The sequence below is a fragment of the Orcinus orca genome, chromosome 2, assembly GCF_937001465.1.
Source record: "Orcinus orca chromosome 2, mOrcOrc1.1, whole genome shotgun sequence".
NCBI classification, from domain to species: Eukaryota; Metazoa; Chordata; class Mammalia; order Artiodactyla; family Delphinidae; genus Orcinus; species Orcinus orca.
Window position 1 is genome coordinate 115055591 of NC_064560.1, and position 25292 is coordinate 115080882.

General features: G+C 36.8%; 1 protein-coding gene across 9 annotated transcripts in view; it reads right to left on the reverse strand.

Annotated features, from left to right (window-relative positions):
• Nucleotides 1-103: 103 nt before the first annotated feature.
• The window catches only part of TMEM62 (transmembrane protein 62), a 32492-nt gene continuing 7303 nt past the window's right edge, over nucleotides 104-25292 (reverse strand). For 2 of the 9 annotated variants that reach the window (XM_033435652.2, XM_033435657.2), the window contains 11 exons: nucleotides 24665-24806; nucleotides 22053-22177; nucleotides 21783-21905; nucleotides 18467-18622; nucleotides 16400-16438; nucleotides 15446-15605; nucleotides 11039-11152; nucleotides 8743-8827; nucleotides 5441-5545; nucleotides 3283-3401; nucleotides 104-947 (listed from right to left, as the gene is read on the reverse strand). In XM_033435652.2, the coding sequence (XP_033291543.1) occupies nucleotides 621-947; nucleotides 3283-3401; nucleotides 5441-5545; nucleotides 8743-8827; nucleotides 11039-11152; nucleotides 15446-15605; nucleotides 16400-16438; nucleotides 18467-18622; nucleotides 21783-21905; nucleotides 22053-22177; nucleotides 24665-24806 (1495 nt within the window). In that variant the 3' untranslated portion in view covers nucleotides 104-620. The remainder of the gene's footprint in view (nucleotides 948-3282; nucleotides 3402-5440; nucleotides 5546-8742; nucleotides 8828-11038; nucleotides 11153-15445; nucleotides 15606-16399; nucleotides 16439-18466; nucleotides 18623-21782; nucleotides 21906-22052; nucleotides 22178-24664; nucleotides 24807-25292) is intronic. The other 7 variants (XM_004273938.4, XM_049705405.1, XM_033435655.2 and 4 more) reach the window with 5 other exon arrangements.

Below are 25292 nucleotides of genomic sequence, written 5' to 3' on the forward strand. Positions count from 1 at the left end.
CCAGAGGCCCAGCCGCGCCTCCTTCCGCGCTCCAATGCGCGGCTACACCTCCTCTCGCCCCGCCCTGCCCCGCCACGGCGACACAGGCAAGTCCCAGACCGAGTTATGATCATTCATTTATTGATATTTAATTACTCGAAAACACCCCCGACTGAGGAAGCAGACAGCCCATAACCCTGCTGGAAAAGAGGACTCGGAACTAATCAAGGGTAGTCAGGGTCAGGCCCAAGTTTGCACTGGTTCCCTGCCCCTAAAGTGGCGCCCTTATAGGCTGCTGAGTTCCAGACACTGTGCTAAGTACTTTACATGAGGTAACGTAAAAAACACACTGGGTGGGCCGCAGATACTCCCATACCCACCAGCCCCTGGCCTGTGGATCTCCTAGATTAGGGCTTTCTCTTCACAAAAGTAAATCAACCCTTTGCCTTGTTGGGGAAGGAAGGAATCATGGCATTATTTAGAGAATTTTCTGCAGTCCATTCTGCAGGAATCAGTAGTGGGTAATCCCCTCAACTCCCAGGCGTCCAAGGAACGTCCAAGGCTTGCCCACCAATATTGGCCTTCCGTCTGCTGCTGGGGCAGAGGCCTGGGCAACACAGGTGGATGATGAGACATGGCCTTCAGGAGCTCAGGTGGCTTTTTAACTGCACTATGAAGGTTCCAAGCTCGGCAGAGTTCAGTGTCCACACACAACGAATGAGAACAGGCGTCACCAGTGTCAACCAGGTCCGCAGAGGGGAGAATAATAAAGCTAGAGTACCATATGTCATATGAAGAAAGTAGCAGGAATAAATCTGCCAGATGTACAGTAGTAACATAAGTAGGTGAACAGGTACAATTTTCAAGTATTTTCCTTGATGGAGATGAGACTTGAAGCTGTGACCAAAGCACCGCTGTAGCAAGCTCCAACACAGGTAAACCATCAAGGGGATGTTAAAAAACACCAGCTGGAAAGAGCGAACAGGACCATTAGCTTATTAGCAAGCCCTGGAAGGGTCAGGTCTCACTAACATATTATTGGTGGCTCTTAAAAATATGTTGCTTTCCCTCTTGGGGGTTAACTGATTCTTTATGCTTCAATCACACTTGCTTATAACACTCACAATAGTTGACTTGTAGTTAGTTGTTTATTTTCCTGTATCCTTTTGTTCATCTTAAAGGCAAGTGTCATTTCATTTATGTTGAAGCCCTCAAATAATGTTTAAGGTAGAAATGAACTGAATATGTGGGTGTACAGACACACACACATATGTACAGGACTCTGTTTTTTGTTTTTTATTTTTGGCAGAGTGGGGGGGACTTGGGTATCAGTATTTTTTCTTCTCCCTGCATTTTTATGTGAAGTGGCATAATGAATACTGGAATACAAATTAGAAGATTTAAGTAATAATCCAAGTTTAACTACTATATGAGTCACTCATTCACCAAATAATTATTGAACACCCATTATGTGGCAGATACTGTGCAAGGCTCTAGACAAGGGATACACACATGGGTGACCAAGTTGGAAAAGATGCATCATAGAGCTTACATTCTAGTAGAGAGAAGAGAAACCAAAAAGAAAAAAAAAAAGGAGGGGGAAGATAATTACAGATTGTGATGAATTCAATGAAGAAAATAACTGGGTCACAGGAGGTAACTGGGAGATGGGCCCTCTGAGGCCTGAAGGACAGAAATGAGTCAGTGGAAGGAAGTGCATTCCAGGCAGAAGAAACAAATGAAAAGCCCAGAGGTGGGAGAGGTTAGCTGGAACATGGTAAGCCAGGTGGAAACTGGGGCAGTCAGCATGACCCAGATCACGTCACTGATTTGCTTAAAGGGTTTTAAGCTGAGAAGTGAGTGAGCTGATTAAGATTTTAAAAGGACCACAGTGCATGCTCTGTGGCAAACTGACAATAGGGAGGCAAGAGCAGCAGTGGGAAACCAGTTAGGGGGTTACTGCAGCAGCCCAGGCAAGAAATAATTATTATTTAGACAAGGGTGGTGGTAACAGTAATAGTGGTGGATTCAGCACATGTATTGGAGGTAGATCAAATACAGTACTACTTGCTGATGAACTAGATATAAAGGAAGGAGAAAACTTGAAGATACACCCTGGAGAAGATACATCCTGGATAATTTATTGAAATTGGAAAGAACTGGGGGAGGAACAGGTTCAGGGATAGAAATTAAAGGTCCTGTTAGAGGTATATTAAGTTGAGATTCCTGTTAGATATCTAAGGAAGATGCAAAATGGTGGTTGGAGGCACCTGAGGTGCAGAGAAGAGGTCTAGGTCAGAGATATTATAGATTTAGGGGCCATGGGCCTAGATGATACATAAAATCCATTCTTAGTGTACTATTTATTAAAATATGACTATAAGCCCACCTTTTGGTAAGGGTCAGGTTTTACTTGGAATAAGAGTGCTCCTGAGAGACAGCCTCCATCTACATAATAGAAAACTGAACTAGACCCAGATCTAGTCACATATAAAATGCTGCTAAACAGAGAATATTCTGGTCTGTGGTCAGTGTTCACTAGGCAAAGATCTTCCCTACTTGTCTGTCTCTAATCCTGCTGATCATGTTTTACTGCCCTCTTATGAGGCTGTGAACTCATTTCAAACAATGTTTTTGGATCTCTTATACAACTCTAGATCATCACCTCAGATTTTGATTCATTAGCCCCATCAGATGAGTACAAGAGAAAAATTGTTAGGTAAATAGTTTTCAAACCCATTTATAGAAATTTGCTATAGGTCTGGGTTTTTTATTTGTGTTTGTTCTAAAGGAACGTCAATCCAAATGTAAACCTAACATATCAGTGTTTCATAAACAAGTGTATTGCTAGGACATCACTAGAAAGCTTCCACTGGGTAACTGACCCACTTTTCTTGTGTGTCTATTTTTCTTTTCCTCCCTCTGAAACAATTTCCTTCTTCATTATCATAACCAATTTTGTTTTACCCAGAAGTCTCATTTATTCTACCGTAAGTCTCTTCTTTCACTGTTTATCGATGAAAAAGCACAGTGAAACAAACAACAAAAACAAAAAGCTCTTTCACCTCTTATAAAACTTCCTGCCAAAAATGTATTTTAGATGTTTACAAGAGTGGTGGAGCAAAGAGCTTAGGAAGCACTCTAAAAGCAAACAAAACACCAGATACTAAAGACTGCCCTGCCAGTAAATTAGAAAACATGATCTATGGTGATAAATTTGGGATTTGGGATTTAATTCATAACTATTATGCAATTAGCCCAACAAGGCCAAGATGTTCTTAAATTGCGTTTCTGACTTCTTACCTGGAGAATTCCAACTATAAACGTTACACTGCCTTGTAGGAAATGTCCGTCAACAAAGATCCCAAAGGAAAAGCAGCAACCCAATTTGCCTTTAGTGATTTCACCAACAAACCATGGTCCTGAAAGAGGCAATGAACAAGAAAGGAAGTTAAATAACTATGACTGATTACATACATCATGACATGCATTTACAGAAATAATGAAAAAATATGAGACTAGTCATCTATAAGCATTTATTTGTATAGCTTTTCTTCTTTGCTAATCTCTGTGTTGCACTCAATATCCTAGCTAACCAATTATTTGCTCCTTTGCTCCATATTTCTCTAGATTATAAAATTGCCTGAGTACGTGCTATACCTGGAATAGATTCCAGAAACAGATAGGAGTACGTTCACAAATTTTAGAAGTTTCTATTACAGTAGTAACCTCAATATAAAGCATTAACATTTCCTTTAAGAAGCAAAAAGGTACTCCATAGATACCACAGTTAATTTTCCAGATAACTGAGATTTACTCCTTTACGCAATAAGACTTCAACCACTTTAATCATTCTAAAACACTTCTTTCTTATAAATATTAATGAATGTATTTTAACCTTTTCTGGCTGACCCACAGTCATTACTTTGTACATCAACTACATACTCAGGGTTAACATGTACAAAGTTTAACTCACTTCTTTATTTTAATTTTTCATCTGCAATGCCAGAATGACTTTTCTCTACCCCGTATTATTATTTACTGCCCCTTCTCAATGTTCAGGCTTCTAGAACTACTATATTGTCAAGAGTGATTAAGGGACAGTCGGATTTCCCTTCTCAAAATGTAATACCATCATTTGCTGGTAAGGGTAGATTTCAACTGGGACTTCCCTGGTGGTCCAGTGGTTAAGACTCCACGCTCCCAATGCAGGGGACCCGGGTTCAATCCCTGGTCAGGGAACTAGATCCTGCATGCCACAACTAAAAGATCCCACATGCCACAGCGAAGATCCCACGTGCTGCAACTAAGACCCGGTGCAGCCAAATAAATAAATGAATAAATATTAAAAAAAAAAAAAGAGTAGAGTTCAACTTTAAAAAGTCATAGGTAATTTTCTCAGATATATATTATATATACTCCATTAGATACACATTAGTTTTAAAAAGTGTTTCCCCTTTAAGTTTCAACCTTTAAAAATGAAACAACTTCTCCCCTTCTAATGTTTTCCTTTACAGCCAGGAACCAAATCACCTGCTTTGCCTCCTAGTGGAAGACTAGTGTGTAAAACAGCTTCAACCTATCTTCTAACAAGAAAACCAACCTCAAAAGGGGAATCTGGCATAGCTTGTTATACAGAATTGTAAAGGGTCATATTATTTCTTTAACTACTTTCTGTTCTCTGGTGGGAGTTACTAATGAGGAAAGAAAAGTCCAAAGATGGACTAAAAGTAGAAAACATAGACTAAGCAACAAATAGTCTAATCTACTCCTAAATGACTCTTAGTAAGGAACATTAGTAAAAAGCTTTAAAAAGAGACTCACAGTGCTTTCTGCTTCCATAAGTGACTAAGTGATTTTGTCAGTATTGGGTATAATAATTAATATAAGAGAAGAGCTCAAATGCCTGAACTCACTGCTCATCTCAGTTTCTCTCTTTTTTGAGCTGAGTTTTTAGGAGTCACACGGTAGTAAATAGTCACTCAACTACATACTAGGCATTGTGCTTAATGCTGGGCATAGAGGGGAACAAGATAGACAGGACATCAATGGATATTCTAATGAGGGGAGAGATGATATATACAGAAGATAATCATAAATTCTGATAAAGTAATGAAGGAAATAAAAAGTATGGTGAAATAGAGGATAAAGCTTTAAGGTGGTCAAAGAAGGCTGCTCTGAGGAGATGGCATTGAAGCTGAACTTCTATCTTCTATTAGGTTTCTACACAAATACTAATTGTCATGGTCCTCTCAGCACCCTTAAGTTAACTTGGTGTTGACTAAATGTCCTTTAAGTTAGGAAAGAACTTTATTTCCCAAGATCATGTCACAGGAAATGACTTATGAAAGAGTGGTGTGCCGGTCATTATGCTCTCAAGAACCTAAATGACTACTGTTAAAATTCTCAGTATATTCTTCGGCAGAATTCTCCACAATCTCAGGTTTCCTAATTGACTTACCCAGCACTGTATAGAGTGTCAGCAACAACATAGAATAGTAGAAGATGCTTATTTTGCTCAAGACATGAAGGGAAAATGAGGTCAAATTTACAAATCCTGGAGGTCCTAAACAGAATAAATTTGAAAAATCCAGTGAACACATGCAAAGTTCAAGTTTTTTATAATATTTTCTAGAAGACTTCCATGGGCATCTACTACATTTTCAGCAAATCATTTGTTATATGGATGACACCACTTTAAATTCAGAAGTTGGCAGGAATTCTGATAAACCAACTCACTTAGAATTACAGAGGGTAGAAAGGCAAAGCAATGGTGTAGTTGTGACACACACACACAAACACACATATACTCTGTGCTCAAAGGATGATCAAATCCCTGTTTTCCATGAGATTTAGTATCCAAATGTACAAACTTCCAAAAGTTGCATCAAAATATATCAAAGGCCACCACAATGTTCATTGTAGCACCATTCACAATAGCCAAGACATAGAAGCAACCTAAACATCCACTGACAGAGGAATGGATAAAGATGTGGTACATATATAATGGAATATTACTCAGCCATAAAAAAGAACGAAATAATACCGTTTGCAGCAACATGGATGGACCTAGAGATTATCATACTAAGTGAAGTAATTCAGACAGAAAAAGACAAATATCATATGATATCACTCATATGTGCAATCTAATTTTTAAAAAATGATACAAATGAACTTATTTACAAAACAGAAACAGACTTACAGATATTGAAAACAAATTTATGGTTACCAAAGGGGAAATGTGGGGGTGAGGGATAAATCAGGAGCTTGGGATTAACATACACACACTACTATATATAAGATAGATAAACAACAAGGGCCTACTGTATAGCACAGGGAACTCTACTCAATATTCTGTAAAACCTATATGAGAAAAGAATCTGAGAAAGAATGAATATACATATATGTATAACTGAATCACTTTGCTGTACACCTGAAACTAACACAATATTGTAAATCAACTATACTCCAATAAAATTTTCTAAAAACTATATATATATAGTACTATATATACTATATATATCAAAGGCATATCAAACAAATATCAAAATTTAATCTTGGGCTTCCCTGGTGGCGCAGTGGTTGAGAGTCCGCCTGCCGATGCAGGGGACACAGGTTCGTGCCCCAGTCCAGGAAGATCCCACATGCCGCAGAGCGGCTGCGCCCGTGAGCCATGACCGCTGAGCCTGCACGTCCGGAGCCTGTGCTCCGCAACGGGAGAGGCCACAACAGTGAGAGGCCCGCGTACCGCAAAAAAAAAAAAAAAAAAAAAAAAAATTTAATCTTAACTATGAGTATCTGTCCAAATATTCCTTTCCCATATATGATACAGCTCTTAACTCACAGCTATCCTCTTACTCCAACTGAAAGGGATCCACAAAACTCCAAATTAGCATCTCTTAAAGGGAATTCCCTGGTGGTCCAGTGGTTAGGACTCTCTGCACTATCACTGACGAGGGCCCAGGTTCATTCCCTGGTCAGAAAACTAAGATCCCACAAGCTGTGTGGTGCGGCAAACACACACACACAATACAATGCCAGAAAGCCCAAGCATAAGGGCTTCATTCTGCAGCCACAGACTAAAGCATCACAGTTCCTCAACCCCAGCCAGCCATTTCACTCATCTGCAGCCGATCATACACTGGTTAGCATAAGACTATGATGGCAAGCTCAGTACACACTGAGCAATGCTAGAGGTGTACTATTTAAAGGTTTAAAGGACTGGCTCCAGTGAAAGACAGCCTGATGTAAGTTAAATAGCACGTCTTCCCTAATAGGCCAGCATATTCATTTTATACTCATAAAACTGTTCAGCCTGACAGTTAATTTCAGACAAAGCCTGATAACGCATGGCCTTTCTCACTTTGTGTGTTTCATACTTGCTACTCATTCATCTCTCAGCTTCTTTCTTGTTCTAGTCTGGTACTTCTCAAAGTATTAATCTACATATCCACCTATAGTAATATTTATTATAAATACATCATTCTTTAGCCTTAGAGGCAGCTATGCTTTAAACTTTAAGCAATGATTCTCTACTTTGGCTACACATTAGAATAACCTGAGGGAACTTTTAGTAAATACTTATGCCCAGGTCTCACCCTCCAGAGATTCTGACTTAATTGGCCTGGGGAAGAGGGGAGCTGGGACAGCAACCCAGCTGATTCTAGGCAGCAGGACTGAAAATAATGCTTTAGACAGAGCCGTGCTTCTCAGCCCTGACTGCACATTGGAATCATCTGGGGTGCTTTAAAAAATACTGATGCTTAGGTCCTACCCCCAGAGATTCTATGTAAACATTGAGGGTGTTGTGTAGACACTGAGATGTTAAAAAGTTCCCCAGGAGATTCTAAGGTGTAGTCAAAGTTGATAAGTGTTGTTTAAAGAAAAAGAAAAAAACTAACCTGGGGTCAGTCTCTTATTAGCTATGAGACATTGGACAGCCTACATAACCCCTGCAGTCCTTAGTCTTCTAATCTTTAAAATGGGGACAATAATACCTACCTCACAGGATTGTTGTAAGGATTAAGTGAGATAATGTAGGTAAAAATATGTTGTAAATTTTAAACAACTATACAAAAATACTGGTATTCCCACATGAAGCTGAGCTCTCCCTCAAATATTTATTTATTTATACTGTGGGCAAGAAAATATATGTGTGCAATAATGCTTCTTGAACTTTTTCATAGAATTTAAAAATATATATAAGCAGACAAACATTCAGTAGGATATGTATACTACCTATTCAGTTCATCATTTTACTGTTTAACCTTTACTACAGTACTCACTTCCCCCACAATCACTTCCTGATCCCAGGGACTTCATCCAAGCCAAGAAGGGATAATGAACATTTAATCCAACAAGTATTTATTGTCTCTAATGCACAAACTGGGTGCCGTGGAAAAGAGAAAAGAAGTAGAAAACAAGAGCTCCTATATTGAGGAAATTACAGTCTGATTGAAGAGAAAATGTATATACATTTGAAGTGGTAATGTAAAACAAGGTCATTGGCTAGTTAAATACAGAATTAATCCTCAGGAAGGACTGTTGGGATTCAGAGAAGCAAGCACTCATTATGACCTAGAATGGCTGGAGAAAATGGTATGGAAAAGAGGGTTTGAGGTGAGCATGGTAGCTTGAAGGATGCACCTCACAGGGCTCAGGCAAAGATAATTTGCATTGATATTTATCACTTGGTAATAGTGAGGACATTATGGGATACACTAAAGTAAAGTCTTCTAAGATTAAGGAACCATGGTGACTAACCTTTATGCTCTGGATATGCTCGATAACGAAAAGCAATGAGAATGATGAGCTGGATCAGCACAATCATCACAAAAAGGACCCGGGCCTGCAGAGAAATAGATATTCACATGACATACATACATGGATACAGCTTCAGTTTTTTTAAATGGCCTAATTAACAAAAATGGAAATGACATCATTAGCAGAAATGACTATATGAGAAAAATATACAGTCAAAGAGAATTGAACATCTGACCCACCAAAAAAGATAATTGTAAGTTGCCTCAGCATTATTCTTTCAAGATTTGGATATGATACCTGGACCAATGTTGAAACTAAGTGATTTCATACAGTTATATTAAGTGATCAAATTAAAATAGTCTACTTTCACTGTACTAGGATAAGTATAATTTGTACTGTTTTATTTAAAGTTGTATAGGAGTGAAAAAAACACAACAGTACACAGTACACTGCAGGCTGAGTGAACAGAGACTGCATTTCCTTATGCCTTCTCTATCAAGAAGTCACTCACTTGGAGATTAATTCACAGTAAAGAAACATTTTATCTAGGTTCTTGTTTCTCAAAGTATGGGTCCCAGATCATCATTGGAATCACCTTCAGCCTGTTGGGAATGCAGAATCTCAGGCCCCATCTCAGCCCTACTAATCAGAATCTGCCTCTTATTAACATTCCCAGGTGATTCATAAGTACACCAAAGTTTCCAAAGCCTGATCTAGGTGACCATTAAAAATTCCCAAAAGAAAAATAAATGACACAAAAAGATTTGTAAAAATGAGATGCAAATGCCCATTAGTCATATTTTTTAAAAGTTCAATCACACAAGTAATAAAAGTAAATTAAAATAATAAGGAATTCACATTTTAAGTATGTGAGGATATATACTAAGGGATCTCTGGAAGATGAAATTAAAGGGGGTTTAAATTTTCTTCTGAACATTGAGGGGGGACAGACCAAAAACAATGAATATAATAAATAATTTAAAATTTTGGGTAATTATATAATAAATGAAGTATATAGAATAATGTGTCCACTATTTGATCCAACAATTCATTTCCAGAAATTTCCAAAAAAACTAATATGTACAACTCACAGACTTAGAAAACAAACCTGGGGCAAAGGGTGGGGGGAAGGGATAGTTAGAGAGTTTGCGATTGACATGTACACACTGCTATATTTAAAATGGATAACCAGGGACTTCCCTGGTGGCGCAGTGGTTAAGACTCCACGCTCCCAATGCAGGGGGCCAGGGTTCAATCCCTGGTCAGGGAACTAGATCCCACATGCAATGCTGCAACTAAGAGTTCACATGCCACAACTAAGGAGCTGACGAGCCACAACTAAGGAGGCCACCTGCTGCAACTAAGACCCAGTGCAACCAAATAAATAAATTAAATAAATAAATAAATACTAAAAGAAATAAAATAAAATGGATAACCAAAAAGGACCTCTACTATATAGCACAGGGAACTCTGCTCAATATTATGTAATAATCTAAATGGGAAAAGAATTTGAAAAAGGATAGATACATGCATATGTATAACTGAATCACTTTGCTGTATACTTGAAACTATCACAACATTGTCAACTATACTCCAATATAAAATAAAAAGTTTAAGAAAAAAACTAGTATGTGCAAAAACTTAGTTATAAGCAGTATTTTTATAGTAGAGGGAAAAATTGGAAACAAATGTCCAACAAAAGGGAAATAGTAAAATAAGATGTATCTATGATAATATAATGCAGCCAATAAGCATCATTTATAAAATAAATGTGATGTGAGAAAACAGTCAAATTCCTCAGTAGAAAAAATCAGACAGAAAAAAGAGAATGAAAAGTATATTACCATTTTATATTAAAAACTCATATCAATGTAAATAAGAGAAAAATAAATAGAGAGTATCATAATGAGAAATACAATGGCTATAATGGCTAATGTGATAAAAGAATGATGTGGGGCTGATTGTACTTTATTTCTAAATTTTCCAAGTTTTCTATATTAAGCATGTATTATTTATATAGGAAGAAATATTATTTTTGAAAGATCCCAATCCAATTTAGCACAGTCCCTATAATTCCCTTAGTTATCCTTGTTTTATGGCACTAGGTAGAACTAGGTCCCAAAACAGGTACTATATGTCCATGCCTCCACTTCAAAATCACTGTATTCTTCTAGACAAGCAACTAAACTTTTAATTTTATAAGGTTCCACTTTCTTATCACATGATTATTATATTATTTATGACTTTGGACCTACCAAATTAAAAACACACATAACACTTAGTTGAATTTACTCACCACAGTACAATGGTCAGTAAGGAGAATAAATGATGCCAGAGGATCAAACCTGAGGTGAATGTCCTCTCGAGCAGAAAATATGTGGTGAACACTCTTACTTCTTCCAGCAGAGTCCTAGTTATAAGCACAGCAGAGAAGCAACCCTCATGTACAAATACGTACAATGTTCCAAGATTAAGTTTCCAATAACTTGTCAGTTATCTCAGAATAAGCAATATTTTTTTCATTTACTTTTGATTCTTCCTATAAGCACTTTAAATAAAACTTCTTTTAAACCCTGTAATTCTAGATTTGAACTGGAAATATCAGCATGTATTACAATGTATTCTCTCTTTTAAAAAACAGAAATCTGTATTTCCCTCTGTTTACTGAAAAGCCCTAAAAATAATAATGAACTCAACAACAATGAGCTAGCTGGGCTAGTGCCCAGATTTTGGTCTCAAAATAAAACTTATCACTACAAGAAACCAGTGCTCTTTAGAGAAATAGGTGATTCCAGTTCTTGAGTAAGAAATGCAAAAGAACTTGAAACATCTTCTACCAGAAAGCAAGAAAACTAACAAGGACTACAGGGATTGTATCAAAGGACTTAGTGGCCAACTTGGAGAGGCTCCCACTAGTCAAACAATTGAGCATCAAAAAGAATAAATGCAATGGATTGAAACATACCAAATATATATATATTTTTAACTATGAATTAATAATGATACTAGAAGACTCATTTAGTTACCTTTGGCAGAAGCTAGAGAAGTAACTCATTACTTTGAAAACTGGTTTAGAGCAGGAAAGGTGGAGGAAGAATGAAGACTTATCTTGCCTTTCCTGTATGAACTCTATATCTCGGTACCAAATAGATGAGGCAAATTTTTTCTTTGTGGGACTATTCTAATTAATACTCCTATAATTAGGAGTGTAATTTGAATATCACCATTTTATAACTCTGATGAAATAATGGATCTAGACTGAGATTATCAGTAAGTGCTAATCCCTCAGTGAAAAGCTGGTTGAGTACTGAAAAGCTGAATGGAGGATAAGCCTGCAGTGTGCTGGTACTGGCTTGACTGACCCACAAGGGCCAACTGTTACATATTCAGGAATTTTGCAGACCAGCTGATGTGTCAGTAGCTTAAAACCAGCTACAGGAGAAATATTTATACTATGGAAATTGGTATAAATCAGGGAGACGCTACAAATCAGGGTCCTCCCTTCAAAACTGCCCCAAGCTGGTTGTTAAATATTTACCAGCATACCACTGGGTAGGGTCAACAATATCTGCATATATTGATCAATCTTAACATTATTAAAAGAGAGACAACCAGATACTATAGGCTTCTGATAAAAGCATAAAACACCAAATGAAGTATTCCTGCCAAAAAACAGACTCAGATCTGATCTAACCTCAAATCTAACTACAGTAATAGAAACTAGATGGGGTAGAGGAACATGCTATATGATAACACATGGATATAAACAGCAAAAATCCAGAATACAGAAACAGTACAGGATAAAAGATCCAGTTTCCAAAGCAAAACAAATTGAGAAGGGAAAAAAAAAGGAGGGTGGAGAGGGAACCTATAGGTTAAAAGACACTGAAGAGACAATCACCTAAATGCAATATTTGAGCCTTGTTTGGATTCTTATTTGAACCAACCAAACGCAATTATATGTGACAAAATAAGAAAACTGAACACTAGCTGGATAGTTTGATATTAAGGAATTACTGTTAATTTTTCAGGTGTGATATGGTACTATGGTGACTTTTTTTTAAAATAGCTCTTATCTTTTAGAGATATATACTGTCATATTTACACAGATGAAATGACATCGTGGTACAGGGAGGAGAGAAGTGGATGGAGTACAGATGAAACAAGACTGGTCAAAAGTTGATAATCTTTGAAGTTGGGTGAAGGATACATGGAGATTTATTATAGTATTATCTCTTTCATATATTTTAAAAATTCCTCATCATAAAAAGTTTTAAAATAGCAAAAAGAACTTGTACTGGTGTTTATCAAACTTTTATTGCTCAAATGTTCTAACTCTGAATGACAAGTTCTTAGGGGTTTTTTTTAAGTTCTTGTTTTAAAGCAGAGATTTTCTTTAATTTTGAGATATAGAGATTTCTAGAGTTTGCTCTTTAAATTGGCAAAGGAGGCACAATAATCTTAAATTCTGGTTCTCAAACTTTAATGCACATCAGAATCACCTGGAGGGACTGTCAAAACAGATGGCTGGGTTCCATCTCCAGAGTTTCTGATACATAGGTGTGGGATGGGATTTCTAACAACTTCCTAGGTAATGCTGATGCTACTACTTCAGAAACCACACTGAGAACTGATCTAAAGGTCCAGTTGGTACTAGGCTGCCCAGAACTTTACAGATATTCAATAAATACAGTGAATAGGTAAAATATAAGATAATAAATCGATGTCTTCTCCCATGAATTTTTCTTTCAGACTTATCTATGGTATACTGTATTTAAAAGGACAGAACTTTCTCACTGATGAATGAGGGGACAGGTTGCCTGTTTAATATTCAGTAGACTAATTTTTTAAAGTTATACTCATAGACATAAAACAGATCAGTGGTTGCCTGGAAATGAGGATGGAGGGAAGGCAGTTGCAAAGGGACATAAGAAAACTTTTGAGGGTGATAGATCATATTGATTGTAGAAATGGTTTTAAGGATGTATAAGAAAGTCAAAACACACAAAATTGTACTCTTTAAATATATGGAGTTTTTTAATATAAATTCTACCTCAATAACGTAAGAAATGTTAAACATATAAAAAGTATATGTGATTTCACATTTTTACTAAGGATTCAACTAAGCAGGCAGAAAGGTTCAAGAAATGTGAGTTATGGTTTCTTCCTCATAAAACTACAGAAGCTGAGGTTCGGAAGCAATCCAAAGATTTGGAAGTTCCCCATTCCAACAGTGAGCAGGTCTCCTATGGTTGCTCCTACTTCTTCCCCATGACTGTAAAGATAGGGAACAATTTATTCTATGTGCACTTGTATCTTCAAGTCTTTTTTTTTTTTTTTTTTTTTTTGCGGTATGCGGGCCTCTCACTGCGCCACCAGGGAAGCCCTTCAAGTCTTTTTAAAATGAGCCAACTTCTAATATGAAAGACATTAAGGAGTTCATCCCCAGGAGTCCCTCCTTCCACTTTCTACCCATGAGCGTCTTCTTCCTCCTAAGCAGACCACTTCAAAGATGGGTGGTACTGGGCTTCCCTGGTGGTGCAGTGGTTGAAAGTCCGCCTGCCGATGCAGGGAACATGGGTTCGTGCCCGGGTCCGGGAAGATCCCACATGCCGCGGAACAGCTGGGCCCTGTGAGACATGGCCACAGGGCCTGTGCGTCCGGAGCCTGTGCTCCACAACGGGAGAGGCCACAACAGTGAGAGGCCCGCGTACCCCCCCCCAAAAAAAAAGATGGGTGGTACTGCAAAGTGCCTTCTCTCGTTTCCTCATCTATGAATTGGGGATAAAACTACCCACCACATAAGATTGTTATACAGATTTCGTAAAAAATTCTAAGTGTCTGGCATCTCCTTAGAAGAAGCTCAGTAAATAGCTCCTTCCTGCTCTAAATCCTTCTCTGTGACACATACAAAAAAGATAATGAAAATAATCACGTGTTTTCCGAAGGATTACTTGATAATCTTCAAACCAAGACTTAACATTAAAAGATTAAATAGTTTAAAACTTCATCAAATCATAAAGTTGTAGAAATTGACAGATTTTTTTTTCCAGAAACTAATTTTTTAGCACAGTCTATCCCCTAAAGTGTTTCAAATTGTTGATGAAACTGCTATATTTTGGTGATGATGATCATTTTCTACTCTGGCAGGTCTAGTGAATTAAATGCTCCCCAAGCTGAATCAGAAAAGGGACAGGCAGACAGTTACTGCATGTGCTATCAATGCCCACTCCCCAAACAAAAAATCCCTTTGATGGATGCCTTAAAAATTATTTATCCTAGAGCTTTCAAAATAGTGACACAATTTCCTATACTTGGAGACAGCAAACAAAGGCGTGGATACGTAAATATTGTTTTCTAACTTATTCTATTATCTTCAGGAATATTGGGGAATGTGCTCCCATTATTAAAAGATTCTGGCCAAAGTTGGAAGAAAACAGAACAATGATTCCCTGGGGATAAAAAGAGGGGACTATAGCCAGTAGTTGCACACTCATGTCCTTTGCCCAGTTTTTAGTCTAAAAGTAGAATTATTCCTGAGTGTCCATTTTCAGAACATACTAAATCCAGTGTATTCAAATTTTTTATTAACTTAGTTTCATCTTATCAATTGACAAAAACAAAACAAAACAAAAAACAAATCGGAGTTCAATGTGGTTACAGCCTAATCATTCACATAGCAAGTTGAAAATTACTAACTTACCTGGACGATTACTTCTATGTTATGTGTCCTATTACTGTAGTTTCTTGGATTCCACTTTAGTATGAAAATAGGACCAGACAAATGACTAGCTTGCCCTAAATGAACTCCATCAATCTTAACTGCGACTGAAGTAATGGAAGATAAGGAAAACACCAAGACTCTAAAATGAGAGCATAAATGCATGGTTTTAGGTATTTGGCATTGTTTTTATAAAGAAGAATAACCCTATTATAACCTGAAAAGATGTAAGTACAGTTGGCCTTCCGTTGGTTGATCTGCGAGTTACTGGGATGTGGAACCTGTGGTTTCTACCAACCATGGATCGAAAATATTCAGAAAAGAAAAATTTCAAGAAAGTTCCCGAAAGCAAAACTTTAATTTGCCTCTCGCCAGCAACTATTTACATAGCAGTTACATTGTGTTAGGTATTATAAGTAATCTAGATATGATTTAAAGTATAGGGAGGATGTGCATAGGTTATATGCAAATACTACACCAGTTTATATAAAGGACTTGAGCATCTGTACACTTTGGTATTCCCAGGGGGTCCTGGAACCAATCCCCCAGAGATACCGAGGGACAACGGTAAGGCAGACCATTACATTGTACAAATGTTCATATGACACTCTTCATATGATCTGGTTTCTTTCTAAATGGTGGCTTCTGGAGTTGTATAATTCAGCCAACCTGAATTGGTGAGAAATCAGAAACTATTCTAAATCTAAATCTGATATCCAGCTCCTATCAAGAAACCTGACCAAGAGATGTATGTTCCACTTACCTAGTGATCAAAAGAAATAAATTAAAGCATATTGGTACCCTTTTTTTCCAGAATAATTAGTAAATTTTTTTAAAAGTACAATATCCAATAATGATAAGAGTGCTGTGAAACTGGCACTCATATTGCTTGGTAACATTATAAATTAGTATCTGTTTTAAAAAGTAATCAGGTACCTTGTGCACTGCTGGTGGGAATGTGAAATGGCGCAGCCACTGTGGAAAACAATGTGGAGGTTCCTCAGAAAATTAAACATAGAATTACCACATGATCTAGCAATCCCACTTCTGAATATATACCCAAAGAACTGAAAGCAGGGACTGGAACACATATTTGTACACCCATGTTCATAGCAGCATTATTTACAGTAGTGAAAAGGCAGAAGCAAAAATGTCTATCAACAGATGAATGGATAAACAAAATGTAGTGTATATATGCAATGAAACAGTGAATACTCAGCCTTAAAAAGCAAGGAAATTCTGAAACATGCTTCAAAATGGATGAGGACATTATGCTAAATGAAAGAAAGCCAGTCACAAAAGGACAAATACTGTATGATTCTCCTATGAGGTACCTAGAGTTGTCAAATTCATAGAGACAGAAAGTAGAATTGGTGGTTGCCAGGGGCTGAGGGGAGGGGGAATAGGGAGTTAGTGTTCAATGGGTACAGAGTTGCAGTTTTGGAAGCTGAAAAAAATGGTGATGATGGTTGCACAACAATATAAAGGTACTTATTGCCACTAAAAATGCTTAACATGGTAAATTTTATGTTATGTATATTTTACCACAATTTTCTGAAAAAGAATAATGATTTTAGTTGCCAAAAAAAAAGTAATCAGGCAATCTTTATCACCAGTCACAAAGGAATTCAAACTATTTCACCTAGAATCCTATTTCCAGAACTCTATCTACAGCAATTATTCAAATGAAGGAAGAATCTATATGCATCAGATGTTCATCCTCAAATTAGAAAAAAATCTGAAAGTTCACCAATAAGATAGGAAAATGGTTAAACCGTGGTCCATTCTCTCTGTTGACAGAAAAAAAATAGCAATTAGAATACACTGTGCCCTATGATTACGACTGTGTAAATACAGGCCTGAAAGAGAATGCCTGAGAAGGAAAACTCATGTTAATAATAGTTCTATTGGGGTATGGGGGGGGAGTGGGACAGGGATACACATATAATCCCATTACTCTATTTTCCAAAAGTTATGTTGTACTGCTTTTCAAAATAAAATTTAAAAGAGTATATTAAAACAAGTGCCCTTATGTTTGCAAAAGGTTATGTCTCTTTGCAAAAGGAATGTTAATGTCTCATTAAGATTCTATTTAATACTACTCAGCCATAAAAAAGAACGAAATAATGCCATCTGCGGCAACATGGATTCAACTAGAGATTACCATACTAAGTGAAGTTAGAAAGACAAATACCATATAGTATCACTTATATATGGAATCTAAAATATGACACAAATTAACCTATCCATGAAACAGCAACAGAATCAGGGACATAGAAAATAGACTGGTGGTTGCCAAGGGGGAGGGGGTGGGGGAGGGAAGGACTGGGAGTTTGGGATTAGCAGATGCAAACTGTTATATATGGGATGGGTAAACAGCAAGGTCCTACAGTACAGCACAGGGAACTATATTCAATATCCTGTGATAAACCATAATGGAAAAGAATATGAAAAAGAATGTATACATGTATAACTGAGTCACTTTGCTCTCAGCAGTAATTAATACATTGTAATTCAACAATACTTCAATAAAAAATAAATTTAAAAAAAGATTCTATCTATATGCACTGTCAAATTCATATGCCAAATGATTTTTCAATTCCAGAAGGTTTACATAGCTTTTGCTTTTTTGAAAGGCTATGTAGCAAAACAAAAAAATATATACTTCTGATATATGATGTAAATTTTTTAAAGTAGGATACAAATGAATAGGTACATTATGATTACAGCAATGTAAAACCATGCATATAAAAAAGCGAGAATAAAAGACAAAAATAATAATGGCAGGATTATGGGTTTCTAGATTTTTTTTATTTCAGCAGCTTAAAAATTATATACTTTTTAACTGAATAGGAACGAAACAGTAGGCAATTTATATAATGTTTAGATTGCTGAGAAAACTAAAGTAGAGCATCTCATAGCTTTCACATAAGAATGCAATCACAATGACTTATTCTTCATCAATATCAAACTGAAAGTAAATTCTGAAAAACTGCTACATACCTGATGTGTGTTGAGTGAAGGAGTCTTTCTAGTGGTTCATGTTTAGCAGAACTATAGAGGAGTGATTTAGGATTAGTGATAAGAACCACAGGCCACTCGCCAAAGATCAAATCTGCAAAGCTAAAGAGGTCATGATCAAAAGCAAAGATCCGGTACCTAGACACCAGAGGACAATAAGGTAATTTAGTTACTTCATATTATAAGACGGCCTGAAGGATATATACAGAACAAATGTAAAACGATAAAACTATACTTTCTGAGATCATGAATTTGAATGCAGAGTAAATAATATTGTTCCTCTTTCTTCCCTTGCCCTTATCACTTTATACATTTTGGCACATGTGACATGTGTCACAACTGGGATCTGACTGAAGCAATGAATTTTCACTGTGTCCTAGAACAATGCCTGGTACATAGCATGTACTCTTTAATTTTTAAATAAATGTTTGTTGAATTAAGTCATTTGATTTCTATACTTTAAGACTATTTTGAACCTAAAACATTCATCATAAGTCTAATAATATCTGACATTCTTCATCCCATCAACAATGCTACATAAAATATTAAAATAAACACACTTAGAAACCTTTAATTCTTCTTTTAAACTTTTATTTCTATAATTTCAAAGAAAACAGCAAAAGTTAAGTGGTTTTGATTTTCTAAATGCACAATGAAAGGTAAAACTATTCACTAAAAAGTAACCAAAGTTTTGTATTTTCTAACTTTTAGAACTAAGGAGAGAAATGATTAGCTATGGCAGAAACAATAGTGCTCACCAAATACTCCACGTGCTCCCCTGCATTTCCCAGTCTCCCTGGTATTAGGTTGGGGCCATGTGACTAGTTCTGGCCAATGGGCTGTGAACAGAAGTGACACGTATCACACTTCTGGTCCAAAGTACTTAAGAATGGGTATGAGTTCTCTGTGATCTCTTGCCTGCCCTGGAATTGAGGTGTTGAAATAGTCACATTATAAGATGGAGGAAGTCTGAATCCCTGAGTTACCCCATGGAGGAGAATTTCCCTGACTTATACTGATTTACATAAGTGAAAAAATAAACATCTGTTGTGTTAAGCCATTGATATTTCTAGATTTATTTGCATCCACAACAAAGCCTAGTCTAACATTACTAATATACTAACTGTTTTTAAAAACTCTCCTAGGGAATTCCCTGGCAGTCCAATGGTTAGGACTCCATGCTCTCACTGCTGAGGGCCAGGGTTCTATCCCCAGTTGGGGAACTAGGATCCCACAAGACATAGCCAAAAAAAACAAAAACCTCTTCTATTGTACTAATATAATTTAAACGTTTATAAGGGCAGGTAAAGGTTAGGTCCTTTCAGTAAAACAAACTCCAAATAAAACCCCAGGGTTGGAATACAGGAGAGCAGGTGGGAAGAGAAAGAAAGGAAATGGCTCCATAATTAACATCACTTAACTTGTAACTGTAGCATTTATAAGAAATAAAGAAGCTGATCAAGGGTTAGGAAGGCTACCTGGTAAAGGCAATTCCAGCCCAGCCCACAGCCTCACAGTCATGAACAGACAGGTCTTAGTTCAAAGTAATTACAGTTGCCAACTAATCACAGGCTTCAAGCATAGCTCTTATACAGTTTCTAGAAAAGCCAACTGAAATGAATAAGTTCCTTCCAAGATATAAAGCTGCTTTTTAATGAATGGGAGTACAGTTGACCCTTGAACAATGAGGGCGTTGGGGCACCGACCCCCAAGCAGTAGAAAATCCGAGTATAATTTCCCAATCAGCCCTCTGTATCCTCAGTTCCACATCCACAGATTCAACTAACCACAGATTGTGTGGTACTGTAGTATTTTGTGAAAAACATCTGAGTATATGTTGACCTGCACAGTTCAAACTGTGTTGCTCAAAGATCAACTGTAGTTATTAGAAAGATAACATATTCAGCTCAACAAATATTCACTAAGTACCTAATATCTTCATAGCACTGGGTTTGACTAAGTTAAAGAGCAATTGATAAAAAACAATGAGGTGATACTTATTTATATTTAAACTTGCACTTAAATAGTTATTCTCAAATATATATATTTCGTTCTTCTCAATAAATATATATTTAACTATACTGTATCCTTTTGATAAATAAGTTATGTTTTCTCTTCAGAAGACTTTAACCTTAGATCTACCATATGACCCAGCATTTCCACTCCTGGGTATATATCCAATTTGAAAAGATACATGCACCCCAATGTTCATAGCAGAATTATTTACAATTGTCAAGATATGAAAGCAACCGAAGTGTCCATCAACAGAAGAATGGACAAACAAGATGTGGTACATATACAATGAAATACTACTCAGCCATAAAAAAAGAATGAAATTTTGCCAGTTGCAACAGTGATGGACTTGGAGGGTATCATGCTAAGTGAATAAGTCAGACAGAGAAAGACAAATGTTGTACGATACCACTTACATGTGGAATCTAAGAAATACAACAAACTAGGGAATATAACAAAAAAGAAACAGACTGACAGATATAGAGAACAAACTAGTGGTTACCAGTGGGGAGAAGGAAGGGAGGAGGGGCAAGATAGAGGTAGGGGTTAAGAGGTACAAACTATTACATATAAAATAAGCTACAGGGATATATTGTACAGCACAGGGAATATAGCCAATATTTTATAATATCTATAAATGGAGTATAACCTTTAAAAATTGTGAATCATATACTGTACAACTGTAACTTACATAATATTGTATAACTATACTTCAATTAAAAAAGTGTTTAATAATAATAATTTTTGAAAGACTTTAACCTTAATAAAACCAACTATAATCTGTTTGAAGAACTTAAATCACTAACATGTTGTAGCAATAACTAGAAAGGCAAATATCAAATTCAGGGAAAAAGATGACATATTTCTAGCCCTAGTGTTTCTCAAAGTATGGTCCATTGAGCATCTGGTGGACTTTTTAAAAAAAAGCAGTTTCTTGTGTCCTAACCCAGAGCAACACAGCCAAAATCTCTAGGGACAGGGCCTGGTAATTTTTATTTTTCATAAGCTCCTCCATAGATCTCGTGTATACTAGATTTTGAGAACTATTTCCTAGAGGATGCATTTGAAAAGCCAACATAACATAGTGATGGCAAACATAATTGCTGCAACAAGATTTTTGCATAAGGATAAAGACTGCCAGATACATATATTCCTTCAAAAACATAGAGATATCACATGTTTTTCCTTAACTGGGATCACTCACTCATGATAGTGATCAGAAAACTATCATTGCTTTAGCAAAACTTACACGTATAAGTTGTATTCTGTGGGGTAGTTCCCTTACCTTCTGTTATCCTTCCAGTCTCCCACCTCAAGTTCCAAAGTGCCCTGGAAGTGACGAGTGTGCAAAACAGGCATCAGTCCACCAAGTGTGTGGAGGTGCCCACACAAATAAGCTGTAGCTGAACTAACCAATGAAAAATAAATGAAATAAATGAACAAAGATAACTTGTGATGCCAAACTAATAAAAATATCTCTTCAGAAAAGCAAGATAGGTAGAACAACATAAAAGAATTAAAAGCAATTAATTTTGATTTTGGAAGCTTGCCTCACCTCATTATGGACCGAATTCCTGGGGATGGAGAAAGGATAGTGGATGTTGTGAAGTGTCCAAACCAAATACTGTGGTTGCTCCGACTACTTTCCTTGGCCAGTAATAAAAGATCCTCCATCTGTTTCTGAAATCAGAGAAAAACAGAAGGAGCTTTAATTAGAGCTCTGGCTGAAATCTAATGTCAAGAGGTTACACAACTCCCTTGAGGTTTTATAATAAGTATATTACGTCTAAAGCTTAAACCCTACTAACCAGTGACCTGTATGGACCTCTGTAAGTTTCAAACTGTTTAAACATACAATTCATTTGATCCTAAAAATAACTCTGCACTAACTAGGACAGGGATTATTCCCATTTGATAGATAAAGAAACAGAAATAAACAATCTTTAAATTACCTAAATTTTTTTCTTTATTTATAAATTTCTTTGCAGCAATGAAGAAGAACCACTAATCTTTTCAGCCCTGTATACCACAGTGCAATTAATAAAGAGGATATTGAAACGAAACTTCTAAAACAAGATGAACATATGTCCACAGAAAGACTTGTACCTGAATATTTACAACATTCTACTCATAACAGACAAAAACTAGAAACCACCAAAAAATTGCAGTATATCCATACCCATACAATGGAATACTACTCAGCAATAAAAAGGATATACACAGTAATAGGGATGAATCTCAAAAACATACTAAGCAAAAGAGGCCAGACACAAGAGTACCTACTGTATGATTTCATTTATGTAAAATTCTAGAACAAACAGCACTAATCTATACTGACAGAAAACCCATCAGTGGTTCCCTGGGACTGCAGGTGAAGACTAACAACACAAGAGAACTTCCTGGGGTAATGGAAATGTTCTGTCTTGATTGTGCTGACAGTTACACCAGTATATACATTTGTCAAAGCTCTTCAAATACTCAAAATGAGTGCATTTTATTGTCTGTAAACCATCCCTCATAAAGATGATTTCTAAAATAACTTGTATATATAAATATATACATTAATATTATCTCCAAAGTGCTTAAGCAATGAATTCCTGGGCCCTACTTTCAGAGTTCCTAATTTGTTAAGTCTCAGACAAAGCCTAGGAATCTGCATTTTACAAAACAGCTGCTTTTCATGCAGATTATCAAATCATACCTTAAAAAACACTATTCTAAGGGGTAGGCTTTAAAATAATAAGCTGATCAACTCTGTCTAAAGACACTCAGTAGACAGGAAACAAAATATACCTTCCTTAAATAAAATGCCTAATAAATCCAAAGCATTTAACAATATTCTGCTCAAGTTTCTTTGAACCCTCATATCACTTTAAATCTTTCAGCACTTAGCAAATTCTGCCTTTTATTATAGTTATTTCTGTATAGGTCTTAAGCCCCACCAGTACATTAAATATTCTAAGAGGCCAAGCACTTGATCTTATCACCCTTGTATTCTTATATATGGACACATATGTCTTGCATTTGGGCACGTGCTCAATAATGAGTTGACATTTGCTGTACCAAGAAATAATTAGAGGTTCTCAGATGTGACTTTCCATACAGTTTTAATCCAGCAACAATTTTCACCGAGCTTAACGAAAAATACTTTAAAAGAAACTTATTTAGGACTTCCTTGGTGGCGCAGTGGTTAAGAATCTGCCTGCCAATGCAGGGGACACAGGTTCGATCCCTGATCTGGGAAGATGCCACATGCTGTGGAGCAACTAAGCCCGTGTGCCACAACTACTGAGCCTGGGCTCTAGAGCCCACGAGCCACAACTATAGAGCCCACGTGCCACAACTACTGAAGCCCACACACCTAGAGCCCGTACCCCGCAACAAGAGAAGCCACTGCAATGAAAGCCCGTGCACCGCAAGGAAGAGTAGCAAGTGCACCGCAAGAAGAGTAGCCCCCGCTCATCACAACTATAGAAAGCCCGCATGCAGCAATGAAGACCCAATGCAGACAAAAAATAAATGAAAAAAAAAAAAAAAAGAAAACTCATTTACTTCAATGGTTGCCCTTCTCGTACCAAAAAAATATAGACCATTAGTTAGAAATGGCAACTGTGGGGATTTAGGAATATACCATATAGTATACAAAGCTGTATGCCCTGCACCTTGCAAAGTGCATGCTGCACTTAGTACATATTTATTTTATTTTTTAAAAATATTTATTTGGCTGCGCTGGGTTAGTTGCGGCATGCAGGATCTTCGTTTTAGTATAAGGGCTCTTTTAGTTGCAGTATGCGGGCTCTTAGTTGTGGCATGCGGGATCTAGTTCCCTGACCAGGAATCAAACCCTGGTCTCCCACATTGGGAGCAAGGAGTCTTAACCACTGGACCACCAAGGAAGTCCCAGTACATATTTAACAACTGTTTACTGAATTAATGTAAAATGTGAGGTACTGCTTTCCCAGATTTTGGAACAAGGACAGGGATAACAATGATAGGGTTCAAGTAGTCAATAATGTCTTCTAGCCATACCTGTAACCACAGTAGAATTTTCCTCAAGCATTTCTAGATAAGAACTTGTTTACCTAGTATAACTTTAAGTGAGCCGCATGTATCTGGGAAAAGATAAAATAGGTTAGCTGCAAAGGGAAGTGAGATTTTTTACTGTACCTGATCTAAAATTCCAAAGAAATTAAAAGGTCTCTTAGGCCCTGGATTTACGGTGGCATCCAAAGAGATGAAAGAATAGTTGCCAAAGGGAGTACTGTGGACGTAATGGAAAGAGCCATCCCTACGTACAGCAGAATATTTCCTAAAAGATACAAGACAGGAAAGTTTTAGTGTAATCATAAAATAACAGAATGAGTTTAAATTCCTGCCCTAATATCACACTATATTTTGCCTCCCTTTGAAAAGGAAATTTCCATGATCTGACAGAGAAATACACAAAACTAGATCCACAATGGATACATCGATTAAAAGAAATTTTAAAGATTTTCTCCCATTGTCTCCAAAGATTCAGGCAAACATATTCATCAGTAACCAAGCACAAGGTCACCAAGCAAAGCAGAGAAGTACGTGGCTAATTTAGGTGGTCCACTAAACATTTTAAAAGAGATTAGTCAGAATCCAGGGAAATGGTATTTATCAATCATCAAAAATTTTAGTGAGGGCCTTCTAAGTACCTAGCAGAATTCTTGGTGTAGTGAGATACAACTGTTTACTTCTTGAAACAGGACTGCAGAGGCTTAAGTCACAATAAAGCCTTGCAAAGATGAAGTCATCAAGCCAGGAGAAA